Below are 27,888 nucleotides of genomic sequence, written 5' to 3'. Positions count from 1 at the left end.
AACAGCTTTGGGCTTAGGGCTGATCAGAACCTTTCAAGGGATTCAGGCATTTGGAACCATGTGTAGAATGGAACTGGTGGGGAGAAAACAACACCTGAGGTTTCTAATCATAAGATGTTGTGAATGTTCTGAGCTGACAACAACAACAAAGTGACTAAGATCCTAAATGCCCAAGGAACCACAAAGATCAAGCCCCCTTCAGGCTTCATCTGCTCTTACACACTTGGCACTCCCATGGAAGCTTTGTGCCCACCAGGAAGGCTGCATGAAACATGAGTGAGGAAAATTGCATCTGACTTTCCTCCTATAAGAAACCAAATACATAGTAAATTCATTTTCATGTCATACCAACCCCCCCACACATTTGTAATGGAGGACACACAGTTTTGTTACCTAGAGTGGAATCTAGAAAGGCCAGAGTTTAGAGGCAAAACATCCTTGTGCTTCCATGGTAGTCCAATTAGGGCATTAGGCACAATCCTGCAAACACATGCAGACTGCCACTGACTTCAGTGATCCTACTCATGTGCTTAAAGAAAAGCATGTGTATGTGCCATTAATGTAGGATTGGGATCTTACTCTTTTTCTTAAATGCTTTTAACTGTTTGTTTAACCTTGGATTATTTCGCTGGGGCCCCTCACAATAGCGCTGTAATACCTTACAGTTTTAAACAAATATAATATAAAATTCATCATGCAAATGCAAGTAATAGGGGAAGGAAGAAAGGACCCTGACTAAAGCCAGTGGATTTTCACAGAACTATTTGGCATATATATCCTTTTAAATAAACTCTTTACACTACACATTTTAAGATGCAATTGGTTTTTCAATCTTTCCTGAACTGTGCATGTATCTTAAATTAAATGTTCACATATTTTTATTCTCATCGTCTGTTACTGTTAGAAAATGAATCCATTGCAGTGATGTGTCAGGTGTGTGTTTGCAGGGTTTATAACCAGCATATATAAATGGCACAGGCTAAGTGGGACAATTTGGGTAATTTAGCTTATGTTCAAAATTCTATAGTGCTAAAATATATCTGTGACACTCTCTTTTGTCTAGATTAACCAATTAGCAAAAGTTACCGTAACATACATACAGTAGAATGGTACAATACAAGAGTACATTAAATATACCAGTATTGTAGCTTGTGCTATGCATTATAACAATCACAAAATTGACCGATTTTGTCAGATTTTAAGTAAAAAAAATTTCCCCTCAAACTTTTTTTTTTTTTGTATTTAAAATGGCCTTTTGTCCCCCGAATGAAAATTTTTGTGGAAAAATTTTTCATTCAAAGTTTATCATTTTGCAACACCCAACAAAAACTAACCAACAAACACAACACATAGCCTGGATTCCCCCCGCCCGTTTTCATATTTTAAAAAAGCCAGAACATTTTTGCAAAAATTCCCCTCCCCCCTTTTTTTCAAAAGCATCTGTAGGAAATATTTACCTTTCCCCATACAGTTGTAATTTTAACTATCTCTGATGTGTTAGCAAATGTTAGATATGGTAAGGGGGACCAAATACCACTCCACTTACTCATGTGGCAGGTCTACTTGTATGAGTAAGTATAAGCACCTTTTGCCTGAAATATATAACATATGCAGAGAAATTATCCTCACCAGGTGTAAATCAACATAATTCTGTTGATTTCAATGGAACAATGCTGATTTACAGCTGGCCCATTGTTTCCACAGTAGCACTGAGTAATAGAGCAAATTCTATGGAACTTCAGGATTAATGAAGGCAAATTTGTGTCATTAAACAAGATCAATGTTTCAAGTACATAAGGGATCATTTAGGGTTGCCTTGTCTTAAAGGCCTAATATGATACAGCAATGAGCCATAGCTGCTCTCATTTTAGAAAAGTCACAGTATTTTACAGCAATGGTCCAAATACTACAGCTACAAGGATATTGGAGTGTTTAGGGCTTTACTGTAGAACATCATGGTAACTTTTTAAATTGTAAGGCTGGGTCTGACACTACTCCTAATGAAATCAGTAAGAGTAGGATCAGGAGTGCTGCCAATGTTAATTTAAGGTGTAAGTCTTGTAAGGCTATATAGCCATTATACCTGGCATCGGGGTACATAGTGCTGCTGTTTCACAGAGTATATTCAGAATGATCTTTTAGCTCCCATTGTGCAGTTGCAAGGCTTCTTTTGCTATTTGTTCTGGTGTTTTCATATCCTGTTCTGCATCGCCAGCCATATGCAATGCTGGCCACAGGTGCTAGAGAGTTAAAAGCAAAGGCAGTTAAACAGGAGAAGATGAAATACCACAAGCAGGCTGCACACAGACAATGCTATGAGTAGGGGTGCAGCAAGCTGTGGAATAACAGGTGTTAGCAATGAGTATTTCATAGCAAAAGCAGCTATATAAAGTGTGAATCTGGTTCTTCTTTGCTAAGTAGGCCACTGCAAAATATAAAGCCTCACCCTGTTCTTATCCTACGAAGTTTCTTATCTCTTATGTAGTGTGTTACACCACTGAGTGCAATATGCATGAATAGAAATGAGATGTTGGTTTTTGTTCTGATAATATAAATGTGATAGGTTCCCCCTATTTCAACCAAACATTGTAAATATCAAATTAACAGTGTGATATCAATGATTCTTTACCTGTTTTTCTCTCTGTTTTCCCCGATCACCATGGCTGCGCAATGACAATATTCTGCACTTTGATAGTGGTTTCCAGGGGAGGGAATGAGAGTTAGGTACCTAAATACCTTTCAGGATCTGGGCTAGAGTAGTTAACTGACTGACCCCAAGTCACACATCTTGTCAGCAACACAACAGGTGTGCAAACCACAGCCCCAATCCTGCAAAGACTTACACACATGTTTAACTTTACAAACCCTGTGTGTAGCCTCATTGACTTCAACATTAAGCATTTGCATAATGTTTAGAGGAGGGGAACCCAATGTCTGGATGCTGTAATTGGCTCTGCACAGGCAGACTGGATTCTGCCACATGAAGCCAATTGCAGGATCAGGGCTGAAATCTCTTGACTCCAAAGTCTATATGGACCTATTCTTAAAGTCTACAGTAATGCCCCCAAACCAGATTAAATATGTGAAAGGTAGAATTACAAAAGAGATTGTGTGCTGTAACCAGTACAATACTGTTGTTGATAGCAAGTTTAAGTTAAAATATTAGGAGAGTGATGGAAATGAATTTGACACTTGCCATTACATTGCATGTTATACTATATTTAGTGGCAGAGTTTTCATTTTTTACAAAATCAAGCTTGACTATTTGCAAGTGGTGACATCACTGTCTTTGTAAAGACAGGGCTAAAGGACCAGAAGGGAAAGAATTTTAATAATAGGTGAAATTAATAATATTTTACATTTATTTTCTGTATCAGCTTTCATCCTGAAAGATAACAAAATGCTTCCTGCATCCCTACTATGAACAAACACCACCGCTAAAAGAGAGCCACTCTGGGGGCAAAGGAGACAACTAATTGGTGCACAACCTACTGTGCAATAGTTGGGGAGGGGAGATTTTGGTTCAGGGCACTGGACTAGGCTCTGACTCCTCTAAAGGCTTCACACAAACCACTGAGAGCAAGAATATCCTTCCCCCGACCCCAGAGTGGTAGCAGGGGTGGCCATATCTCGTCCTCCCAAGACCCCATCATCAGTCTCCAACAGATGGAGACTGACAGCACTCATTGTATAGCCTGTTTGCAGCCTGGTGGGCTCTTTGCTGAGTTACAAGAAACACTCCCTGAGGGGCTAATAATGCTGCCTCCACATTACGGTCAGTTCCAGTTCAGGGAATGAGACACAACCACCAGGAAATCAGACCAATGTCTCTTGCATAGCTCTGTAGGCAGCTTACTAATTAGGCCCTCTCCATATTATAAGAAAACTTCTCTCGGGCCAAGCCTGATTTTAAAATTGGATTTATCAAATGCAGATTTTGTTGTCATGTACATAGGACTTAGATCACTGAGTTGGCACCACTGGACTGTTCTCTGCAAAGTGGAAACAAAACAGTTTCTAATTATGAGGGATAGGGTCGGATTGGGATCTGAGTTGCAACAGTGTCATTCTGGGATAATGCCACTGCTGGCAATGGAATTATTCTATATTGACACCACCATAACCAATTTCATCCAAGCCAGTGGAGTTACCTCTGGTTGACACTGGGGGGACGAAGATCAGAATCTGGCCCGTAAAACAACAAGGAAAGTGAACCATGGTCTTGGAAAAAAGCAAAAGTACCGAGAGTCTAGAGAGAAAGGAATCAGAAAGAGATCAGGCCTTATCTGCTGTGCTTAGAGCAAACAATTACATTATGCACTTGGTTTGTGTAATTTTAGACATAACTCAGTAATATCACAATAGTGCACCCTCACTCTACAGCTCAAGGTTTAAGACGTATTGTGAAACAAGAGTCTTCCTACAAATGCTGCTGAACGACCCCTTTATAACTTTGCTAACTTCACTGACTTATTCAGAGCAGTTGTATAGAGAGGGTGCTCTCATGTTCTGTGCTTTTGTGTGAACATTCAAAGTCACATTAAACTCTTAGATCAGCACGTTTCTACTCAAATACAGCATTCCCTATGCCGCAAAATTCAGAGTATGGATGAAAAGTCAGTCAATCATTGTCAAAAGACGGTGTATGTGACAGATGCACGGGGGAGATGTAGCTGGAAACACCAGGTAAGTAAAAATCTTTAAAAATTACATAGTTTCATTTTTCTTACCAGGTTGGAGCCATAGAACATTGTTCTATATTGAAATCCTAATGCCAATACAAGAACTGAGGTGAAATAAAATAAATGCCCTATTTTGACTTTTGTTTTTGCCCTGATTTTTATTGCACTTTTCACAGCCAGAACATCAACGTTATTTGGCTGTAGCTTTTGTTTTTCCCACAGCTCTTCTGTGTGGCTCGACTAGGGCCTCAGCTGCATGGTATTCTGTCCAATGAGTGTACACCATCAGCCTCCGCACTGTGTCTGAGCAAGTGAGGTTTGAATTCAGATTTCCCTCACAGGAATCGAGGGTGCACCTTCTGATGAGATAACAGTGCAAGTTGTAAGTTGTGTTGCGTGCTTTCCACATCATTGTGCTAAAGAGAGGCAAGCTTCATCAATGGCAAACGCACAAGAATTGGATGGGGAACTGATGGTCTAACTTTTTCAGTACAATCTGTTCTTCGGAACCCTGAAGAGCTGCGGCTACCAGACACTCTTGGTACAAGGGCTTTACATGGGGGCAAGAACTCATTTCTGCTCCCTCCTGCTTACACTCAGAATAGAGCACCATTTGTGGGAGTGCAGTAATAGACACAGGCTGTTGTCCCATGCCAATGGAGTTCAGAACATCCACCATAAAGCAGGGTGCATTCTGCCCTGGCAGGAGGGATATAGAGGAACTCAAATGTGGATGCAGAAATGGTTTCCTCCAAAGTAGCCACAGTAGCTATCCGTTGTTCTACCTCCCATCCACACACCTCCAGAACACCATTTGACTTCAATGGGATTTTTCTTCCAAACTGAGCAGGAAATAGCCCACTGTATATTGAAGCTTAATACTACTTTTTAGAGTCCTGCATAGCCAATGTGGAAGAGAAGCCTATTTGTGCTTGGTGCATTACTCAAGAACATTTCAGCCACAGGTACGTGCCGTATGACACAGTGAGGGTGAGAAGTGACCTGATCTTCAAGCCCTTCCTGCATCACTGAAAGCTGGCCAAGGGCTGCTTTGATTTACATCGCTAATTTTCAAAGATTTCAGCCCTCCCCTGTCTCCTTGCTGTACTTTATAAGTTTCCTAAGATGCCTCCCCACACCAATTCTCACAACATGCAGCAGAGACAAGAGGCCTGCAGTCATCATTAATTTTTTTAATTAACCTGCACAAAAAATCTCAGAATCGATGTATCAGAGTCCTATCCATTCTCTGGCAGATCACAGTGTAACCAAAAAATGTGTGGAAAGGAAGCTCAAGTTGCCAAAGGCATTTGGGGCCAGATTTTGATCTCAGGCATGTGATATAAATCCAGAGTAACTCTGCTGAAGTCAAAGGGACTCTAGTGAAATCAAGGGAGTTAGTGTGGATTTAACCCTATATAGCTGAATTGAGAATCTGGGCCTTGGTCTCTGATTAGTAGTTAAGGTCTACGGCATTTGTTCTTTAACTAGTGTGTAAGATATTTAAAGGGAATAATTGCTGAATACATTTTTTTCTTCGCTGTTTTTTAAGTTCTGTTTAGACTCAGACCCTGGAGTGATGCAATGGTGTCAGAATGATAAAGAGGTTGATATGGGTTCTTCTCTGCCTTTATTTCTGGTGTGGAAAAGAATCTAGCAAAGTAATTAGAGAAAATGCTAATCAGAAAGTGATGAAACAGTGCAGTGTGGCTGGATCTTCTGAGTACTCAGTCCTGGAAGTCTGCAGCCCTTTGATTATAATAACATAGATTGAAAAAATAAGGGGAGTGCCCCAGTTTTGGTGGTTGTCATCACAGGTAGTGCTGTAGAATGGCATTATCTCGCGGGAACTGGGTGAAGCAAGAGGAAGAGAGTGGGACAAGAGAAGAAAAGTATCCGTGTCCCCAAACAAGTCCATAGGGAGCAAAACAGAATATTGGACGAGCCAGGGGTGAGACAGTGTAGGGCACATGCCATCCCCAGGCCCCTTTGAATAAATGCTGCAATGTAGACTCCTAGGAAGCCATGGGGTTCCTCCCCTGAAAACAATGAAGTACCTGATGCAACTACTTACATTTGAAGGGAGAGGAAGCTGATGGAGGAAAGTCTCTTCTCTGCTGAAGGGGACAGGAACTCAGCAGGGGTCAGATACACTTCTGAGAGGGAAGAGATGGATAGAGGACTCCGAGCTGAGATTCCTCATTCTCCACCATCGGCTGCTGCTGCTTCTTCTGCTAGTAGGCAGGGAGCCCCAGCAAATCCCCACACAGGCATCAGGTTTGCCTGTTGCCCCCAATTCAGATGAGTCCTCATCTCACGAGCCATGGAGGAGGGACAGCCAGTATATGAGAGAGATGACTGGCTCCCTCAAGCCAGTGTGAGGGAGAAGAGGGAGGAGTTGAGCTTCCCCATGCTCTCCCTTATTTTAACCCCTGTTTGCAGCCCAAATCACATGCAAAATCACAAGGATGAATTGCTACAACTGCCTTGAAAACATACAACACTAAATTCTTCTCTCAGTTTCACCAGTGTAAATAGTTCTCTCAGTTCCACCAGCTCCACTGACTTTGGTCAGCAGGGAAGGGAAAATGTTGACTTCAGTTGTGTGGAGTGGAGTTTGGAGAGCTAGATAATGAAGTCCCTTCTACAGCTGGGCAGATGCTTTCCTAGAACCAGGGCTGTTTGGCAGAAGCAATGTATGCAGGAATGGACAGATGACAAATACGTCTAGGAGTGACAAATATGTCAGTTTGTCGATTCACAAATGAGTCACCACAAGCATCTGTTCATGTGAAAAGTGGAAAGGCTTCATTTCTACCTGACACTCATATCAGCAAACCAGCCTCCACTGAGAGGCAGCACAAACACAGTGTGTTATGAATGTTTCACTGACAGAGAAGCCATTTTACCAATGCCCACATATTCAGCTCATCAGACCTGACCAATGTTCCGCTGGAGCATGGTATGGGGCATGCACAGTGGTCTCCTCTGGCTGCACTAAGCATGTTTTCTTTTTCTCCTTTTTATGAAAGTAATTAAAACCAAGATGATGCAGGAAAAGTTGGTGCCCAGCTTGTAGGCACCTATTGCACCACCATGTGGAACAGCCAGCTTCAGGAAGGACCTTTGGACTCCAACTCATCTGATTGGCCAAGACTATCAGAGAGACGGAAGGCCCCAGATTCATGCTTTCTTGAACACCTCCTTCTGGTTTATCAGTGGAATGTGATCCCAGGTTTGTTAGGTGGCAGCTGACGTGATGGACAAGGAGACAGTGCTCCTACTTCCTGCCAAAACAGGGCAAAATGGCCTTTGGCCATTTTGTGGCCCAGAGCAAATGCACCACAAAAATGCAGCAGGTTACTGATGTGCCTGTTTTGTTCTTTCATTTTGTTTCTCTGGGAGCTTCATGTGCTCCTGCAGCCACCCCAGCAAACTATTCCATATTTTTTTAGTGGAGAGAACGTGCATAATGTTTTGTCCCCCCTTCCCACATACACTGCCTGATTCTCACAGTGATTTTACACTGGTGTCACTCCATCACCTTCATTGCAGTTGTTCCTGATTAACACAAGGGTAAATGAAATCTGAATCAGGCGCTTTGGGTCTGCATTATGTGTACATGAGATTATTATGTGAAGGGTGAAATTTTATGAAGACTCCATCCTGATCATATAGTTGGATTTAGTTCTTTGAAAAGCCATTATTTTTTCTTATCTATCTCAAGACTCTTACAAATATATTTAGAACAAGTAGTAGCTTTATTGATTGATTTAGTTAATAGGAATATAAATCTTATTGTGTGTTTTGTGGCAGGCCAAAGATGCTCTTGTAAGAACCACTATCTCTTAAGGCAAAAGGTCCACCTTCCCCTGGGCCTGGCCACTTTTCCTTTTTGATACTCTCCAAAATGAAGTTTGGCAAGATGCAAACATAGGGCCAGATTCTCTGTGTCACTTTTGTGCTTCCCAATTTCTGGATTCGGCCCCTTGGCTGCTGTAAATTGTGCTGTCTTGCAACAACCCCCTACGGCCATTATGCTGTTGCAAACATAGACAGCAGGCAGCAAACTGTGGTCCTTTTCTTTCCACAGTACAGCCTCTATTCCACAGGCTGTAGGGAGAGCAGCATAGAGTCAATGCATCAGTTCTACACTGCCAAAGGACCCTCCTTACACCAAGGAGATTCCTGAGACCTGGCGTATACACAGCAGAATCTAGCCCATTGGAGCAAATTCAGCTTTCAGTTTGCAATAGTAGCCTCAATGAGGTTGCTCCAGATTCACATCAGTGTAACTGAGCATTACATTTAGCCCACTAAAGGTATTACAGAAGATTGAAACTTTCGGGTGGAGGTGGTCAACATTTTACATACAAAATGTTGTGGGGTTTTTTTAATGAAAAATGCCGTTTTCATCAAAATGGTAATTTCTGCAGGGAAATGTCAATTTTCAAGGAAATTTTGGGATGGTTTACCATTGAAAACACTAGTCTGAGCAGAAACTGGAAAAAATATTGGCTGGAACAGATGAAAAGTTGCAGTAAAACCAAAACATTTTCCCCCAACCAGCTGTTTTGACTTTCAGTTGCTGAAAACTGAAAGGGGTTTCTGTTTTTTCCCCAGTTTTCTGGTTTGTAGTTTTTCAACAAAACCCTGACAAATTTTGTACAAAAATGTTGACAAAGAACAAAAAATTGTTTGTTTGTGTCAAAAAATTTCACAGGAAAAAAAAAAAAGAGGGGACCAGCTCTACTTTCAGGTAACTTTGCCATATTAGAGACTTACTGTCAAAATGGGTCTCACGCACTATTTAAAAGGGTAGCAGTGCCAGACCAAAGGAAGATCTCAAAGGTTAGATAGGCTCTGATGTACAGTGTGAAATTAAGTTTTGTAAACATTCACATTTTGACTCCTTGTAGGGCAGAGATGAAAACTCTGGAAGGACAGCATTAAAAAACAGCATTTTAAAACAAAATATAAAGTACTTATTTTGAATGAACTTGTTTAAAATCAGCAATTAAGTTACAGCTTATTAACTGAATTAAAATTAATTACATTTTAAATGAAGTTTCCTGTGTACAAAATCCACTCATACCTCTGGAATAAAATATCGTTTCTAATTAATCACATTACTTAGTCTTTTCAGTATTCATCACCTTTCCTCAGAGTGATAAACAAATGACACAGTTGCTGAGAGACTGGGAGAAACTGCAGTGAAACTGAGTGCATTTCCTTAGGATCTACAGTTGCATTTATGTTTTACTATAAGAAAACTGAAAGGGTCTGTTCAAATCTGTAAAAAAAAAAAAAAAAGTAAATATTCTTGGCTCTGTTGACACCTGTCCCCGATTTTTCTGCATACATAAAATATTTTCTCTGTATTCATTTAGCTACAAAGATGGAACACGACGGATTAGCTTTTCAGAACATCATATGGGGCTTAGCCACACAACCCCAACTGACTTCAAATGGAGTTTCATTGTTGAAACCACAGCCTAATGCAGCAATTTTTAATGTTTACTGCAGAGAATTAACTGTGTGTGAAATTCATGGTCATGTTACTCAAGACTTATTCCTGAGGAAGATGTGACAATGACGGCACAGAAAGGAGAAGAGTAACTTATACTGATCTGGCATTCTGTGTGGCAACTTCTGACATCATTTACACTGATACAAATGCTAAGTAGCTCTGAGGTCAATTGAAAGCAGAATTTAGTCTTTTTTGGTACTCAAGCACTTTGACTGAACATAATGAGTCTGCTGCTCCACTTATGCTGGTGTAAATCAGGAGTAATTCCAGTGAAGTGGTGTAAAAATAGTGTGAGTGTGGATTAGGCCCAATGTTTCTCACTTTCATCTCACAGACACTGATGCAATTGACTTAATGGAGCTGTAAATCCTAGTAACTCCATTAAAATCAACAGAGTAACATTAGTGTGAGAGGAGAATGATGTCCCATGCTATTGTTTTTGTAACTACAGCTTCTCAAAGTAAACAGTACTGGGCAAAATTCTGTTCTCAGTTACATGGGGTAAGTCTAGAGTGACACATTTGCTGTTATTAATGTACACCAGTTTAAATGAGGTTGGCCCATTGATACTAGAGACAGGCCTGTACTAAACCACTTTATCCAAACATCTGAACTTTGGGGGCATTAGGATCCGGATTCAGATCCTAACTCTGCAATGCAGGTCTACCTCTAAACATCAGTAAAACATTCTTAATTGTGGTAAAATATGAATCAACATTAGCAGAAGTAGGAAAGCACAGATTCTTAGAGGAAAGCAGGACCCTTAAGGTCTAATGTCTACACTGCAGCTGAAGGCAAATCTCCCAGTCTGGATAGACAGACTCGCACTAGCAATGGCTTCGTGTCTACTCCCACTGCACTTATCGACTTACTGTATATGTTTCTATCAGCTTGATCAGTTTCCCAGGGATGCCATACACTCTCAAAACCTATCATAACCCTTTCTACCAAATGCTACCAAAAGCCTGTTTGAAGTCGATAAAGCACCTTTCTGGCACCTTTTTCTTTTTCAGATTTCCTATCGAGATCTTTACTTCTAAGAATTCCAACATCTGCTCTCCCTCATTTGTAATGGAGAGCTTTTCCAGGACCTTTTCATCTACTGTGTTCTGCAAATTGAACAGCTCTTCAAAATATTCTTTCCATTCCTTATTCTTTGCTTATTTTCCCACACTTGTCTTTCACACTGATATCTTCAACTCATATATCTTGCTTTGTTCTCTTGTTTTGCTTTGCGTATTCTGCTTGTTTACACTGTTCACCAAAGACCATGTTTTTCTGGATATCTTGCTCCTTCAGTTTGTCCATGCGATAGTTCTTAGCTCTCAGCACTTTTTTGATTGCTCCCAACCTCAACCTTATTGACGCCAGCACTAATTTATGATCCAATCTGATATTAGCACAAATGATCGGCACGACAACACGCTCAATTTCTATCTGCGAGTCACAAACATAAATTCTGTCATGTTCTTCATTTGCCCATCAGGTAATATCCACGTCCACTTCCTCTGCATCTTTATTTGCTGAAATAGCTTGTTGGTTATCACCAGGTTGTTCCTTAGGCAGAAATTTAATAGCTCTTCTTTTTAATTTTCTTCACCAAGTCCAAATCTGACCACTGCTCCAGCCCAGGAATTCTAGGCCAAACCTACTTTCGGATTAAAATCTCCTATCACCAATAATGTCTGTCTTGAAACGACTAGTATTGCTTTCTGTAGATTATTATAAAATTTGTCAGTTTCTTCCTGAGTGCTGCTGAAGTGAATGAATATACTTGTACTATTGAGACTGCACAGGATTTGATTCTGAATCCTGCCTTCAACGTACAAGGAGATATCATCTTAAATGCCATAAGAGCCTGGTTTGCCGTTGGCTTTGGCACCAATGTGACTTTGTCCCAGCGTCCACCATCTTCTCTTCCCAATGTCAATTTCCTGTGTTCATTGTAGTAGAATTCTCCTTTGCGCTCCTATCTCATTTTGCATAGACTGACAATTTCCCACTCATATCTTATCAACTCATGCATTATTAGTGCAAGGTGCTCCAGCCTGGTATAATGTTCTTACATTCCATGTTCCGATAAATGTCTCCTCCTTTTGAGTCCATTACGTAATTCCCTGTTCTGCATGTAGCTATGTTTGTTCTGATCACATCCTTTTCACCCCAATTCAATTTCTGAGCAGTGAACACAGCCCTGGTTTGTCTGGGCGACAACCAAGCCAGCCTACTTTTGTTTCTCTTTCCATTTTTCATTTGGTTTGTGTGGTCTAATATTCACCAAGTGTTCAACCACAACTCCTTGGCTTTGTGGTTGACCAGCATATTGTAATCTGACTGTAACAGTGCTCTAAGCTATCCACTAGCTTGCTCCTGTACTATTTCTGCCAATATTGTCCTTTGGAACTTGGTTTGCTGGTTTCACTGTAGGAGATTTCATACATTTGAAAGCCAAGCGTGCCCTTTCACTAGCAGTTGTTGCCGCTAGCTGCCCAATAGGTTTAGCATGCCAGCTACTCAGAGGTGCTACCTTTTGAGCTCACCCCATATACACCCTACTCTGTTACATTGGTGTTAATCAGGAGAGACTCCAAATTCAGTGGCATGACTCTGGTGTGAGACAGGTATGAATGAAAGTAGATTCAAGTTTATGCATGCTCCACCTTTCTTCTGAGGCTATTGAGTGACACTGCAAGGCAGATGTGTCAAAAGTATCTGTGTTCTGTTGTAACCTTGACCTGTAAATATATTTTGAGGAGCTGTAGTAGGTTCTAAGCAAGTACAGTCATTAAATAAGCAGCAAAAATAGAGGCCAGAATGATTTATACGATATATGCACCAGTGGTTTGTGGAGAGAGAGATGTATCGAAAAGAGTTTTCAATTCTTATCTCACATATATGAATAAGAGCATCTACAGGTATACTAGCTAAGAGGAAAGAGCAGCAGTCAATGCTTATACTTCAGGGGATACACGTGTAGTCAGGAAGAACTTCCCCTCCCATGACACAGTACTGCAAACGTAGGTATATAATGACCATTTAAAATCTACCTCTGAAGCATCTGCTATTCAATGTCACACTAGATGCCTCATTAGTCTGTTGCAATAAAACAATTCCTGCATTAATCTTAGTGACCACAGCTCACCTCATCAGTTAACCATAGAAACAAAGAAAAATATTATTTGCATAGATAATGGCCCAGATCTTCATAGGTGTTTAGTCACCTAAATACCTTTGAGCGTCTGGGCCTATGTGGGTAATAAAGACTGAGGTGTAGATCAGCAAAGCTCAGCTTGTCTTTATTATAGCATGCAGAGCTCAGCGCTCGCTTTTCTCTTCTCCCTACCCACCCCTTCTACCACAGCTATACTCCCATTTGAGCTCACCTCCTACCCAATTAACTTCCTGATAAGGGGCACACCTGCAGCTGCTTTAACATCAAAGCTTTCTATCATAGAATATCAGGGTTGGAAGGGACCTCAGGAGGTCATCTAGTCCAACCCCCAGCTCAAAGCAGGACCAATCCCCAATTTTTGCCCCAGATCCCTAAATGGCCCCCTCAAGGATTGAACTCACATCCCTGGGTTTAGCAGGCTAATGCTCAAACCACTGAGCTATAACTCCCCCAACATAGTGTTATTGTACATAGTGTTATTCCTGCCTGGGATGGTTGAGAGAGTAAAGTTTGGCAGAATCAATGGCAGGAAAAGCTGTGGTCTATTTTAACTCACATTTTGAGTTCTGTTCTCTGCCTGACAATGCTACAGGTTCTAGATGTATTCTGAGGGAAAAATAAACACCCTCAGGGTAAAATCCTGTCCCCCACTGACTTCAGTGAGGCCAGGATTTCACCCTTAATGTGTTTTTATCCCTCTTCATAGCTAGAATGAAGATGTTGGTACATTTATGATAGTGTCATGCTGTGGGAATACAGTAGCTGCTATAGCACAGCAGGTACACAGCCTGGGTTTTGACCTTCATTGAAAAATCTTATCATTGTATTAACCAACTGTACGTTGGCAGTTTTGGGGTGTAGCTTGCCTTAAGCTAACAAAGACATCCAGATAACATTGATTAAAGACTTCAGTCAACACTGCGTCAGGGTGCACAAGTGTTTATTTTTTCTTCAAAATGCAATCTACGGATCTGCAAGGCAAATGGAACTGTGCTTATTGTCTGGGGGGTGGGGATTCATAGCATGAACTAAAGCTGACTGGAAATCTTTGACAAAATAAAATTTTGATGAGTCAGAAGCAAATGGAACTTGACCAAAATTTGTGAAACTTCCCCTCACACACTTTTCAACCACCTCTTGTAATAAGCCAACTGTCAGTCCAGCAGTGACAAATATTATTGTATCATTGTTCCTGAAACACAGTTGATATGAAAGATGCTATACTAATTAAGGACCCAATCCTGTAAACATATTGGACATATTAATCCTGGACATATTAATATTGCTGACTACCATGGGAAGACCCACTAAAACAATGGATCAGCTCATTATGCCTGGAGCACATTGTTTACAAGAAGAGCCCGTCAAGTTGTACATTGCCAATTAGTCATGGGACAGCATTTATCAAAGCAGGCATAGAGTAGAGCACTACAAATTCCAAGCTGTAGCACTGTTATGCAGGAGTATTATTGTTAAACTCTGGATAAAAATGGCAACTGTTTCAATATGTCTTTCATAGAAGTTGATTTTTTTCAGTACACTGTTTTATAATAGAACTAAACAGGGCTGAGTGTGACTAGTCTATCAGAACTTTTTACATTCCTAAACCAAACCCATCACCATGGGGTCTGAGATATCAGTAGTCCTAGATAGACTGAAGGCCTAAGATTCAAACCACTACCATCCACAATGGGCCCAGTTCTACATTTCATTCGAATCAATGGAGGTTTTGCTATAGACTTTTATGGGAGCAAGTTCAGTCCATAAGTCTATAGAAGCCACTCTGGTTTTCACATTGCTATAAATCAGGAGTAACACTACTAACGGCAATAGAGCTCATCTGAATGTACAACAGTAAGTCTCTTATTTGAGGGAAGATGCTGGATGTTTGAAAGACAGATGCAAATCCCCACAATGTGCCCAATATGTCAATAATTTCCCATTAGATGGAGAAGTTACTCCTGACTTACATCCCTACAGCATATTGGGAAAAGGAAAGAGCTGGGGCCTGCCTGAGCGTCTCTGATAATAGCCCCACCCCTGCATGACACTGATGGGGATGGAAACATTTTGATTGCATGTCTAGTATTTTTATTGTATGTATGGTACTCCAATGGCTTGTGGTAGACACCTCTGCCCTGTATTGTGATTGCCTCCACATTTACTGCAAACATAGCTGGTCTCTGGTTTGCTTACCCTTGTGTTTCGTCTTTCTGAATTAGCCAGTCTTAGCCATCTTTAATTAGATGCACTTCATCTCTTTTACTGCTTGCTTACACTTTCATTTAGAAAGCAGAGTTTTCACTAACCCTGCAAATATCCATTTTTCTTTGCAATGGCAATTCCATTTCTTATGATAATCTTGTACTGGCCATACATGATAATCTTGTAACAGGACGTATTGTCAGTTACATTACAAATAATTTGCCCTCTAATTAGCCCTTCTGTTAATAGTACATAACTTAGCTTTATTGCTTAGGTGTGTAACATAATGGTCCATAATCTTGCCTGGCAGTTGGTTTCTTGTAAAGAAAATATGCTTTCCCAAATATCCCACTCTATTTCTGCAGTTTCCACAGTGTATTAGCTACTAGACACACACCCAGAATGACCCAGTCCCTGCCCTGAGGAGCTTATCATCTAAGAATATAATTAGAAATTTAGATTGCAATGTACAGCATGTTTTAATCACAGCTTTCTTTACAGGGAATTGGGCATAAGATGGCTTTTCTTCTTTTGAAATTTCTTTGTATTTGACATAGCAACATCAAACAAAATGCAATTAGCTCACTTCTTAGTTAACTAACGATCTGTTTTGTGTCACAGATCTATTATTTTCAGAATGGACAGGCTTATGAGTATGGAGAGTTCAAGAACAGAATAAATGGGACAACAAACCAAGGAAATGCATCAATAACAATCTCCAACATGCAGCCCTCGGACACCGGGTTCTATACCTGCGAAGTTTTCAACCCACAAGATTCAAATGGACGGAACCAGAAATCAGTGGCTGTCAGTGTACTGGGTAATTTATTTTGCATTGTGTTTTCATGTTGCTTTATCACATAGTGTTGAATTGGGATTCAAAAATGCACCACAGGGTACCCAAGAGAATAATGTAATGGGGAGTGGATGTGAACATTGGCATCTTTTGGTCAGTTAGTGCAGTGGGCCCCCTGGAGCTGTGCGATGCAGTAACCATCATGGTAAAGAAACAGGACTTATTTTAATTGATAGAAAGATTCTTTTTCCGGGCTGCTGGACACAGACAGAGCCAGTGGTATTCTCCACCTCCCAGACAAACAGCACCCGTGCTGCCTCATGTGATGGGTATGTCTACACTGCAGCTGGGAGTAAGCCTCTCAGAGCAGGTAGACAGATTCGTGCCAGAGGGGCTCAAGATGGCATGCTAAAAATAGCAGTATGGTCTGAAACCTGTCCGTATGGACATTGTGGCTTGGGCTGGACTTCAGGCTTTCGGGAGGTTCACTCCCAGCTGCATGTAGACCCACCCTCTTCGTCCTGGCCTGGATGAAGCAATCATGGAAAGGACTGCTGACTACACTGCCTGTGGAACATTGCTCACCCCTAGTGAACAGGGTGACATGTTTATGCTGAAACCTTTGCTCAACTAATAACTACACTCACCGGTCCTAATGGCCAGTAAAATCTGAGTCGCCATGGGAGTCCTCCATGTAAACCTTGCTGCATTATAGAGCCACCTATTATAATGGCCAGAGAAATATACGTCCCTTTGGTAGCTGTTACTACCCAGCTTCACTGGGTAGTAATTAAAACACACTTTTAGTTGGGAACCACAACCACACCCTGAAAACATTACCTGAGCTAGGATTGCTGGCCTAGGCTTTAAGGCGGAGCCCAACGTTTTAAAATTTGGAAGCCTAAAGCAGCTGTGAAAAGCAGGCCACTTTTTGATATAGTTTTAGGCCCCCAAATCTGAAAATGCTGGCCATAGCAACTTAGAATCATAGAATATCAGGGTTGGAAGGGACCCCAGAAGGTCATCTAGTCCAACCCCCTGCTCGAAGCAGGACCAATTCCCAGTTAAATCATCCCAGCCAGGGCTTTGTCAAGCCTGACCTTAAAAACCTCTAAGGAAGGAGATTCTACCACCTCCCTAGGTAACGCATTCCAGTGTTTCACCACTCTCATAGTGAAAAAGTTTTTCCTAATATCCAATCTAAACCTCCCCCACTGCAACTTGCCTAAGGACACACAGATAGTCATTGGTGGAGCCAGCAGTAAAATCCAGAAGTCCTGGTTCCATAAACAGTCCAAATGCTGCCTCTCTATTAAAAAGTCTAATCAATGTAGCTCTCTGTTCTGTGGTGTGTACAGAGTACACATCAGCTGAAAGAAAGCAATAGTTCAACCCTGAACAGATAGTTGAACAAGTATGAAAAGCAATGAGAGAAGAAAAATTTTACTTGCTAACAAGATAAATGTTAATACTAACCCCATCTAACAACTATCCACATACCCTCTGGATAGTTGATTAGAGGGAGAAGTCACTGCATATGTGAAAATGGCTCCAACTGTGTCATTTGTCTATACAGAAGAGACAATTAAAGGCAAATGGAGATAAATCCACTGGAAGAAACAAATTTTCAAAGCACAGATATTAAAACCATCCTGAAAAACAAACCAAACAGCAGTTACTCTGCAGCAGAATAATAAACAAGAGCATATATGAGTTTGACTCAAAGCTTGAAAAATGGGATTGCTGTTTTCCCTAGAAAAGCAAGCATCACTGCTTGTACTTATACATGCAAAAACTGGGCCAGATTAATCACTGGTGTAATTCCACTGCAGTGGAGTTACAGAAGAGGCCCACAACAATATGTTTAAATTGTGTTAAATGGGTGACGTGAGCAAACAAACACAAACACAGGTGTAGCTCAGAGTAGGATATGGCTGAGTACCAAAACAGAAAGGTAGCATTTTGCACAGGTGTCAATGACTCTACAGGTGCCAAGCAGTGAAGAATCAGGCTATATAGATCTTTGCATTCATATGGAATAGACCCACTTACACCATAAATTACAATCCCATGAGACAGAAAGTGATTTGACTGGGATGAAAAGTGACACTCGTAATATAATTGAAATAACTGATAGTTTTTTCTATCAAGAAGTAATACCTTACAGCCTTTATAAAAGTATTTAGTAGGATAAACACCATGAAAGGCAGTAAGAGTTTTCCCCTGACTGTTCACTTTTCTTTATTGCTGCTCATGTCTATGTGGGAGAGATTGTGGTCAGACTACTGGGCCAGGATCTGATTTGTTATACTGGTGGAAATCTAAAACAACATCACCAAAGTCAATAGATTATTTACACCAGTGTAACAAAGTAGAATTTGGTCTAGCAAGATTTTGGCCCAGAATTTGTACCCATGGTCTAACTATTTTTCCTGCTGTTATTTTACAGTCAAACCTTCGCAGCCTCACTGTAGCTTACGGGGAACCCCTGAGACAGGCCACCTTGTCTCTCTCTCCTGCTATTCTGAAGAAGGGATGCCTGCGCCTACATACCAGTGGTATAGAGTATCAGGGGAGACCCTCAAACCCATGACAGAACAACTCAGTGAGTAACTTCCTCAGTACTAGTGTGTAACGTGCAAGACCTAGAGTGTGATGGCTTGAACCATGCCGTCAATATTCTAGTCAATATAGAAAAGAATGCATTTCCCCCCTTTGTGTGCAATAATGTGGATTGAATTTATTTTTAACCTATCAAAACTTACTAACAGCCATTACATAAATCATTAGCCTGGTTTTGTTGATTTTACAATATATAATGCTGCTGGCCTCAGAGCAGATAATTATGTAAAAAAAAAAAAAAATTCCTACCTGTGATACTAATGACACCTCAGCGCATTAAAATGAAAAGAACTACAACAATCTAATTTACTGATTTTTTTTTTTTTTTTTTTTGTAATCTCACTCACCTTGGAGTGAGTGAGATGCAAATTTATACTAAACTTATACTCAATGGAACTCAAATTGTAGTTTTGTTTTCTAGGCCCCTGCATCACACAGACAGAGAGTATCTTGTTTCCTCATTGGTCATTTTGGTCAGGTGCCAGTGAGGTTATCTTAGCTTCTTAACCCTTTACAGGTGAAAGGGTTTTTCCTCTGGCCAGGAGGGATTTAAAGGTGGTTAGCCTTCCCTTTATATTTATGACAGCCCCCATTGTGAAAACACTTAAGCATGTGCATAACTTTACACCTGCAGAGATCCCATTGGCTTCAATGGTATTACCCAAATGAGTAAAATTACATCCTTCTGTGTTTGCAGGATAGGGGACCTGGTTTCTCATACACTTAATGTGATGCTGCAGAGTTCTCTGTAAAATGTTGGAACAATTGTTTTCAAAGAAGATAAATGGTTCTAAATAGATTTGTTTTTAAGGAAATCCCTTTATTTAAATGCTGCAAAATTTACAATACAACCTCCCATGCCTTGTACTAATCATGATTCTTATTCAGTAAATACAAGTAATTACCCATACAGTATATAAACATGCATGTTCATATGTTTTCCATTTGTCACAGATACAAAAACTGGGCTTTTCATTATTGGTAATCTCACCACCTTTGAAACTGGATACTACCGGTGCACAGCTAGTAACAGCCTTGGAAACAGCAGCTGTGAAGTTGACTTGTCTGCAGCACGTGAGTTCATCATATGAATGGAATAAAATATGCTTTACATACAGCATAATCAGAACGACAAAAAGAGTTAACATTTTTTTAAAGGTAGATTGTTTTGGAATAAGAATTGGGTTGGTGGTCAGGAGGTCCTCAGTTCTCAACTCAACTGGGCCTTGCGTGGCTTTGGGAAAGTCATTTAACCTCTCTGCCTCCATCTTCCTCCTATAAAATGGGCGTACTAATGTATACTTAGCAACATATCTCACAGGAGTGTTGTGAGGCTTAATTAGTTAATGTTCCTAAACTACTTTAAATAGCTAATACACTATAGAAATGCCAATATAACACCACACCCTGGACTGGGTTGTCAGCAGCAGGGATTTGAATCCAGAACCTCTGGATCTATAACCACGAGCTTCTATAGTATGAGTTAACTGATAAACCTAGCTCTGTTAGATGGAAGGCTGTAGCAGCCTCACAAACCTTTATGTGGTTCAGTCAGTAGAGGGGGACACAGAGCAACACTGAGTAAGCATCCTGAGTTATACACACCTCCTATCTAGGGAGATCCACCCATTTCAAATCTCTGCATGGATCGCCACTTTGTAATTCTCCATCCCTGGGTGGTTTGTCAGCAGTGGGGATTGAAACTTGGACCTCTGGATCTAAACACGAGTCTCTAATTGGCTTTGAGCAACCAGATCCAGGCCTTAGGTCTATTGACTTCAAGCTCACAATCCCAGTGGGGCCTAGAACACTTTACAAACACCATTGAAATGCTCCAGTCTATGGAGTGGAGTGTTGCAGCTGTTTAATAGTGCAACATTAGGCTGGAAAGAAAGAAGAGTACCTTACCCCTATTGTTCTCAGCCTGTGGACTATCAGAGTTCTGTGTGATCTTACCTGTTAGTCAGTAGAATTAAATGTTCTGAGAACGGAGCAACAGGGGCTTGGGGTGGGTCCTTGAGATAATTTCTCTCTTAAGTGGTCTGTAAAATAAAAAAATTGCCTTGCTCAAATGAAACTACCAGAGAGATGTTGGTAGATAGACTGTAACGATGTGAATTGGAACTTGGATAGGACACCAGGCTAACACCCATGAAAATGACCTAGGATCCTTAGCGATCATAGACAGGCAGGGCTTGCATTTTATATCTCAACAGAGAATGGGAGATAGAGGCTATCCAGAATTAAAATCTTGTTTGCAAGGGTTGAAGAGCCAAACAGCCCTCCATATTGTCGAACAGCAAACATCTTCTCTCTCCTGTAGCCAGTCATAAAAGTGGGGAATGGATTATTTAGGTTTGTTGAGCCTCCCACTTCTCTCTCCGTCTGCTTGGGTAGAGAACAGCTAGCAATATAGTGCCACCTAGCAAGAAGCAGGGAGGCAAAGAATAGTGAAAGCCTGACTCCCCCTTTCCTGAAAGCATGGATTTTAGTTCTCAGCTCTTTGAGCCCAATATCTTCTTTCCATCTGGTACCCCTTCAATGGGATTATCTCTATACTGGTGGCTTTTTAAAATTAACACTGTGCACATATTTTTCCAGATTCAGAAGGTGGTCTCATTGCTGGAGCATTAATTGGAGCAATTCTGGGAGCAGTTGTTATCTGCATTATTGTCTGGTTTTTAACCAAGAGGGAGAAGAAAAAGGAGACAAAAGAGAAAGCAGCAAATAGTGAAATGCAGTAAGAATTTTTGTTTGCTTGATTGTAAGACAAACATTTCCTGACCAACCCCCTCAATAGAGATGGTCAATATGGATCCAAAACCAAAACTACCGCAAACGTTTCTTTGGAACTAAGTCAAATATGGTGCAATGACATTTACAAAGTAAGACTATTTATTTTTGTCTCACTTTGAAACTGTTATTTATAGCTTCTTGCAGTGTTGGTGTACCTGTGTTGATCCCAGGATATCAGAGAGACAAGGTGGGTGAGGTATTATTCTATTCTTTTTCTTCTCCCTCCTGTTTAAAAATCTGACAATAATGCAGCTAATACCTCACCCACCTTGTCTCTCTCTCATTATAGCTTCAACAGGAGAGATTGAGGGAGTCCCACATCAAAATATCCCATCGCTCAGTGGCTAGAGCACTTTCCTGAGAGATGTAGGAGACCCTAATCAAATCCTTTTCCTCTCTGAGGCAGAGGTGGATATTGAACCTGGGTCTTCCATATCCCAAGTGAATGCTCTAAGCACTGGCTAAAAGTTATAAGGTGGGTGGCATCACCACCCCCTCCAACTGAATTGTGAATGGAAACTGATCCAGTAGGTGGCCTCTGAGCATGCCTACCAGATCACACCCTGCAGGCCAGAGGCTCCCCTGTAGGCTCCTCTACCTGTTTTCCTCCCATTCGTGGATCGGGCTGAGGCTCATGCAGGAGACAGGCATCTGGACTCCTAGAGTGAGGCAGCAGTGTGCATGTCCAGAAGCAGAAACTTAGATGCCTAGGGGAACTTTTACCATGAAAATTAAGGTGCCCAGTAGGTTTAAGTGCCTACAGGGTTAGGCAGCAGCCAAGTATGAGTGTTGTGGATCACAGTGCAGCCTAAAACTGGGTTTTAGGTGCCTAAGTGACTTTGTGAATCTGGGCCCAAGTGCTTGACTAAAGCATATCTTCCAGAAAAGCATCCAGCCTTGATTTGATGTGAAGACTTCAGGATATGAAGAATCTCCCACTTCCCTTGGGAGTCTGTCTAATTAGAGTTTGTGTGGTTTTAACTTCCAGCCATTGTATCATAATACTTTTATGTACAATGGGGAGCTCTAGGTGCTAGTGTGTAATATAATCAATCATACTATAGCCATTAGGTCAGGGTTTTCTAAGATGTTCCTTTTGGGAGGCTCTATTATAGGGAGGATTTCAATTTGTTATTAACTAGTCTAACCCTCATCTTGCCTTCCTGTAGACCAATGTCTCAGAAACAACAGGCAAATGTCGAATATGTTAATATACCCACCCAAGAAAATGAGTCTGTTGCCACAGCTACACCAAGCAGAGAAGCTAATGCAGCCAATGAATACTCTACTTCTAAGGAAGTTGCTGCCTCTGGAATGCCTGAAAATGATGAGATGCAAGGAGTGGAGACACAAGCAAGAGCCTAAAAATTCTACTGCAATTTCCTTATCTGCTATGGACCCCATCTTCAAAAATGTTGGTATTGAATTAACGCAGGAAGGAGTGTGGTTGTAACCCACACATCTGCATTTGTGGTATTAATCACAAGGCAGGAGTTTGAAGGGCATGCCTTCAACCATCCCAGAAGTACGCATATCCTGGCCTCATTTTTCAATTTTGTTATTGCACTTATTAACTATCTAGCTATGACTGTGTACCAAATACGAATGACAGCATAGCTAATGTCTCCATTTATCCAACCCATTTGAGAATATTAATTTTAAATGGGTTTGGAAAGACAGACAACACTGGAGCTTTCTTCTTGGCTGCTGGTGAAGTTGTGATGGCCTGTAAACACAGGAGTCCCTTTTCTGAAAGAAAACGGTCATTGCCAGCCAATCTGAAGAGCTGCATGTGCTGAGAATGACACAGGACGACTCTCTTAGCAAATACGTTACAGTGTCTAAGAACCTGATCCCGCACCTTGGAAATCAATGGGAGTTTGGCCACTGACTTCAACAGGTACAGGAGCAGACTCTTAGAGCATGTGTTCGTATCTGCCTCTAGTAGCCATCCCCAGCAACAGAAACAGCCTGCCACTCACTCGCAGCTAATGCAGTTACACCTTTAACTAAAGAAGTGCTTTGGTAGGAATGTTGCTGAAGTTCCTGAGTTCAATTATCACTGATGATCAGAGTCTGTATGAATGGCTCATTAACCAAAACAAGAGGGTATCAACATTTGAGGCAAACTCAGAAATTCAGACTGATAAGGTGCTAATTATGATCTGTACTATAAAAGAGGGTTCTGTTTTGGCCAACTAACATTATTTATGAAATTCCATATCTATCACTTTGCTATACTCTAGTGAGTTCACTTTATACATACAGACACAAATTCCACATACTGTTGTACAATGTACTCGGACACATTTTTCAGTTTTGTTGCCTCAGTTGAAAATTGACTGGACTAGATGATAGGGGTCAAATCCTGAACTTGCTGAAGTCAATGGCAAAATCTCCAGTGAAGTCAACAGTGCCAGGATTTCACCCTAGCAGGTATCCAAGCCCAAATATCTAAAACGTCAGGGCCAAATCTAAAGTCATTACTCAGAGCTGTCTCAACAGGCAAAACTCCCGTTAATTTTAATGGACATTTTGCCTGAGCAAAGATTGCAGGTTTGGGTCCTTAAATTCCATGATCATTATGAGGTTACCTGAAATTTTCGGTAATCTTATTGAAGTTGCCTTGTGAGTATGACAAAAACTACAGTACTAAACAATCTCACTAGGAAAAAAAAAGTAATGAGGCAGTACAAGCTGCTCATTGATTATATGTCATTCCTCACCACAGGTGAAAAAATGTTTGCTAACGAAATATTTCAAGTGAATGCCAGACAGAGGGAGCCCTCTACCTAGCTAACAACAGTATAAACTTTATTAGTAAAAATGTTTCCACTGTAATAGGCAAACCCTATGTAGCATTTTGCTCCTCCTAGCATGCAAAATACAAGTGATTTTATCAGTGACCCTGTTTATAGCTACATTTTTTTTGTTTGTTTTTAATTGATTTTCTCAGGTCTTCAGGTTTGATACGGACATTTAAAAAAACTACCTACTGTCCTTTGGCTCTATAAAATAGCATGGTCTTCATTTTTATAAGCATATTATGTAATTGTATAGATTAACATCTCTTCTTGGTTTTCTTCACCTGATCTCTTTGCTTTTTTTCCTTAACATAGCTTAGTAAATTAAGTTACAAGGCCTTATAACGAGAAGAGGTTACTATGATTTCTGCAATAATATAGGTCGTTTCAATATTCATGGAACTACCACTAGTCACGCATTTGCTGAATACGAATGGGATCTGCAGCCTACGTAAAACTAATTGCAAATAAAGTGTGCGACAGCAGTTCTCAGTGACTATAAAAAGCTAACTTCCTAACATCAGCTTTTCTAATGCACCTCATCAGAATGCTAGATTGACTTTGGGGGAGGGGAAGTGGGGGAGGTTTTTCAGACAAAGTAAGTTTATGTGGGTGTATTTTTACTAAGGGAGGTTGATATGTTTCTTACCATTTTGGGATGCATCCAGATATGACTGCAACAGAGCTGGCTTCAAACATATGGGTTATGATGATGTAGGATTATAACTGTGCTTTTGCTTTCCGTGAACATCTTGGCAAATTAAATAAAAAATAATCAATCGTGTTTGTACAGCACAGAAACCCATGAAGAGCTGCATGAGTGGTGGACGCTATTTTTCAGAACTTTGCTCTGATGCGGTAGACATTTTTTCTTGTGTGACCCAACTATCTTCTCTGGGGAGATGGGGGAACATTATTAGGTGCCATGGAGTCACAGGGTCTGGTCTATGCCCCAGCCTGTAACCAGTCTCCAGGGAGTGACCCCTTTAATGGGCCAGGCCCCAAGGACCTACACAGTTCCAAACAGGCAGGTCCATGGCCTCCGTGACTCAGCACCAGCAATCCCTGTCTTTCTCCTTGGCTCCCTGCAGCAAATCCAACCAAGCCAGAGTCCGGTGGGAGGCTTGTGCCGGCCCCTTCAAGACACAATGCTCACAGCAACACAGGGAGCCTTTTCAAACAAGGTAACGGTTTATTATTACCTGGCACACAGAATCTGAAAGTCCTTATGTTAGCACACAGAGGCAGCAGTTAAGCAATAGTCTATCCTAGTCAAACTAGTGCCCTGATGAGCCCTCTCTGGTCTGGCCACTTGAGTCCCTCCAAAAGCCCCCTTCTTCCAGTCCCTCTGTTGATTTGGATCAGATCAAGACAGTTTAAAAAAAAGTGACTATTCTTTTCCTGCTCCCCTACCCCTGACAACTCCTGTGTTGTTTCAGAGCAGGGTTAAACCCTTTGCACCTACTGGGTAGCAATGCAATGTACAGAGGGAAACTGAGGCCTGCCTAGGATTCATAAAATTATTACAGACAATTCCTACTTCATCACACTAGGGAAGCTCCATATAAAAAGTCACACAATGTCTCTTAGCCATTATCTCCTGGCAAAAGCAGGATTCATAGGCTGACAGACAGGAATGCAGCAATGTCTTTGACCTGAATAGATCCCAAATAGCCATACAGAATTCCATCCCCACCCCTTTACAGCTCAGGATTGCCATAGTACTCCCCTCTCCCCTAGTAGCATGGCTGACGCACAAGTTATGCTATGCTTGGTTCTCTACTTTCACCCGTGTCCCCACACAGGGGCTGCGAGGGCATGGAACGGTAGTTGTTGCAATGAGCAGCATTAAGCACCTGTTGGAAATACTGCCAGGGAGAAAGCAATATAAAGCTACTCTCTCTGTTCCCTTCTGTCCTACTGTATCCCATCTCCCCATAGGAGCCGCACAGTTTTGATGACACACTGGCTTCACTCCTCTCTCTACAACAGCAATAGGGGCATTAGAGTAGAATTTCACTCCTTGCAGCAAGGTACTCATACCTATAGATGAGTAACAGACTTCGTTATTGACATAAATCCCAAACCAAAGATTACTTTACTGATCTGAAAGCTCAAACCTTGGACATTTTAATACTTAACCCTATCACCACCAAAACCTATACAATGATTTAGAATACGTAATCATTCTGATTTAGTTTGATTCTATATTTCTCTCCATCATAACCCTTTGCAGTAATATTATACAGCTCTGACAACACAGGGGTTAGGACATAAGAACGAAGGTTATAGTCCTTAGTTCAGAAAGTTCCTGGAATTTAGTATTTAAGAGATGCAGGTTGAAAAGCAGCTTAGCCAAAATCATTGGTTTCTCTCTCTCTCTCTCAATTTTGCATGTCAACAGCTTATTATTAAAGAACAAGTTTTGCTTGGACCCTACCACTCTCTCCTGAGAAAACTTAAAACTGCATTTTATTTTCTAGTGTGGAGATCACTTTGTATGAAGTGTTCAGATACAATTTTCTGGTTTGCTTTACAATTGTTGGTAGGAAACTGCAATCCCTTTAGTCCATTATACAGAAGCAGTCACATTGTGAAAGTTTTATTATCTGGTTTTGTGACTTTTCCTTGTAACTGAAGGATAGACTGATTCTATTTACATGCAGTCTCTCTCTCCCACATCTCAGCTCTGGCAATATTTCAGCTTACTGATTTGCTCTTTTATTTGACTTATGTGCATAAGTGATTTAGCTAATGATACAGATTCTTTTGTTACATATAAGTTTAATAAAGTTTGCCATTACAAAACTTTATTATATTGTTCACAACAGAATTTTGTTACGTAAGCACCCTAACCCCACACAAACAAACAAACAAAAAAATCCACCAAAGGGGGGGGGGGAGAAAGGGTGTCTAAGAAGTCTCACTGTCATCTCTTAAACAGTTCCTTGCTGCTAAGTCCTGTGTTCTCAATTCTGTGTTTCCCTAATACTGAGATGCTTTTTCCATCAGTGAATTATGTTAATCATATGCTTCCTAAAGCAGTGCAGGGGCAATGTCAACTCTGTTCAGGAATAACAACAAACTGAATGTATTGGTCACGTAAAAAGGTTTTCTATTACCCATTCAGTGTTCATCAGCACAAACGTAAGACATAGGACACTGCCAAGGAGAGGAGGAGGAAGCCATCAAATGCTTGGTTAGCAGACAAGGCCACAGGACTACATCACTTCATTGGTTTACTCCTCTGACAAAGAATGGTCCAGAGGGGAGGGAACAGC

General features: G+C 41.0%; 1 protein-coding gene across 2 annotated transcripts in view; it reads left to right on the top strand.

Moving 5' to 3' along the window:
• VSIG1 (V-set and immunoglobulin domain containing 1) overlaps positions 1-27,400 on the top strand; it is a 34,807-nt gene extending 7,407 nt beyond the window's left edge. Inside the window, exons 3-8 of one of the 2 annotated variants that reach the window (XM_077827143.1) lie at positions 4,579-4,686; positions 16,211-16,409; positions 18,835-18,990; positions 19,962-20,081; positions 21,609-21,747; positions 22,973-27,400. In XM_077827143.1, the coding sequence (XP_077683269.1) occupies positions 4,579-4,686; positions 16,211-16,409; positions 18,835-18,990; positions 19,962-20,081; positions 21,609-21,747; positions 22,973-23,168 (918 nt within the window). In that variant the 3' untranslated portion in view covers positions 23,169-27,400. The remainder of the gene's footprint in view (positions 1-4,578; positions 4,687-16,210; positions 16,410-18,834; positions 18,991-19,961; positions 20,082-21,608; positions 21,748-22,972) is intronic. The other variant, XM_077827142.1, reaches the window with a different exon arrangement.
• The last annotated feature ends 488 nt before the right edge of the window (positions 27,401-27,888 follow it).

Source organism: Eretmochelys imbricata, chromosome 9 (assembly GCF_965152235.1).
Source record: "Eretmochelys imbricata isolate rEreImb1 chromosome 9, rEreImb1.hap1, whole genome shotgun sequence".
Classification (NCBI taxonomy): Eukaryota; Metazoa; Chordata; order Testudines; family Cheloniidae; genus Eretmochelys; species Eretmochelys imbricata.
This window is presented reverse-complemented; position numbering and strand designations above follow the sequence as displayed.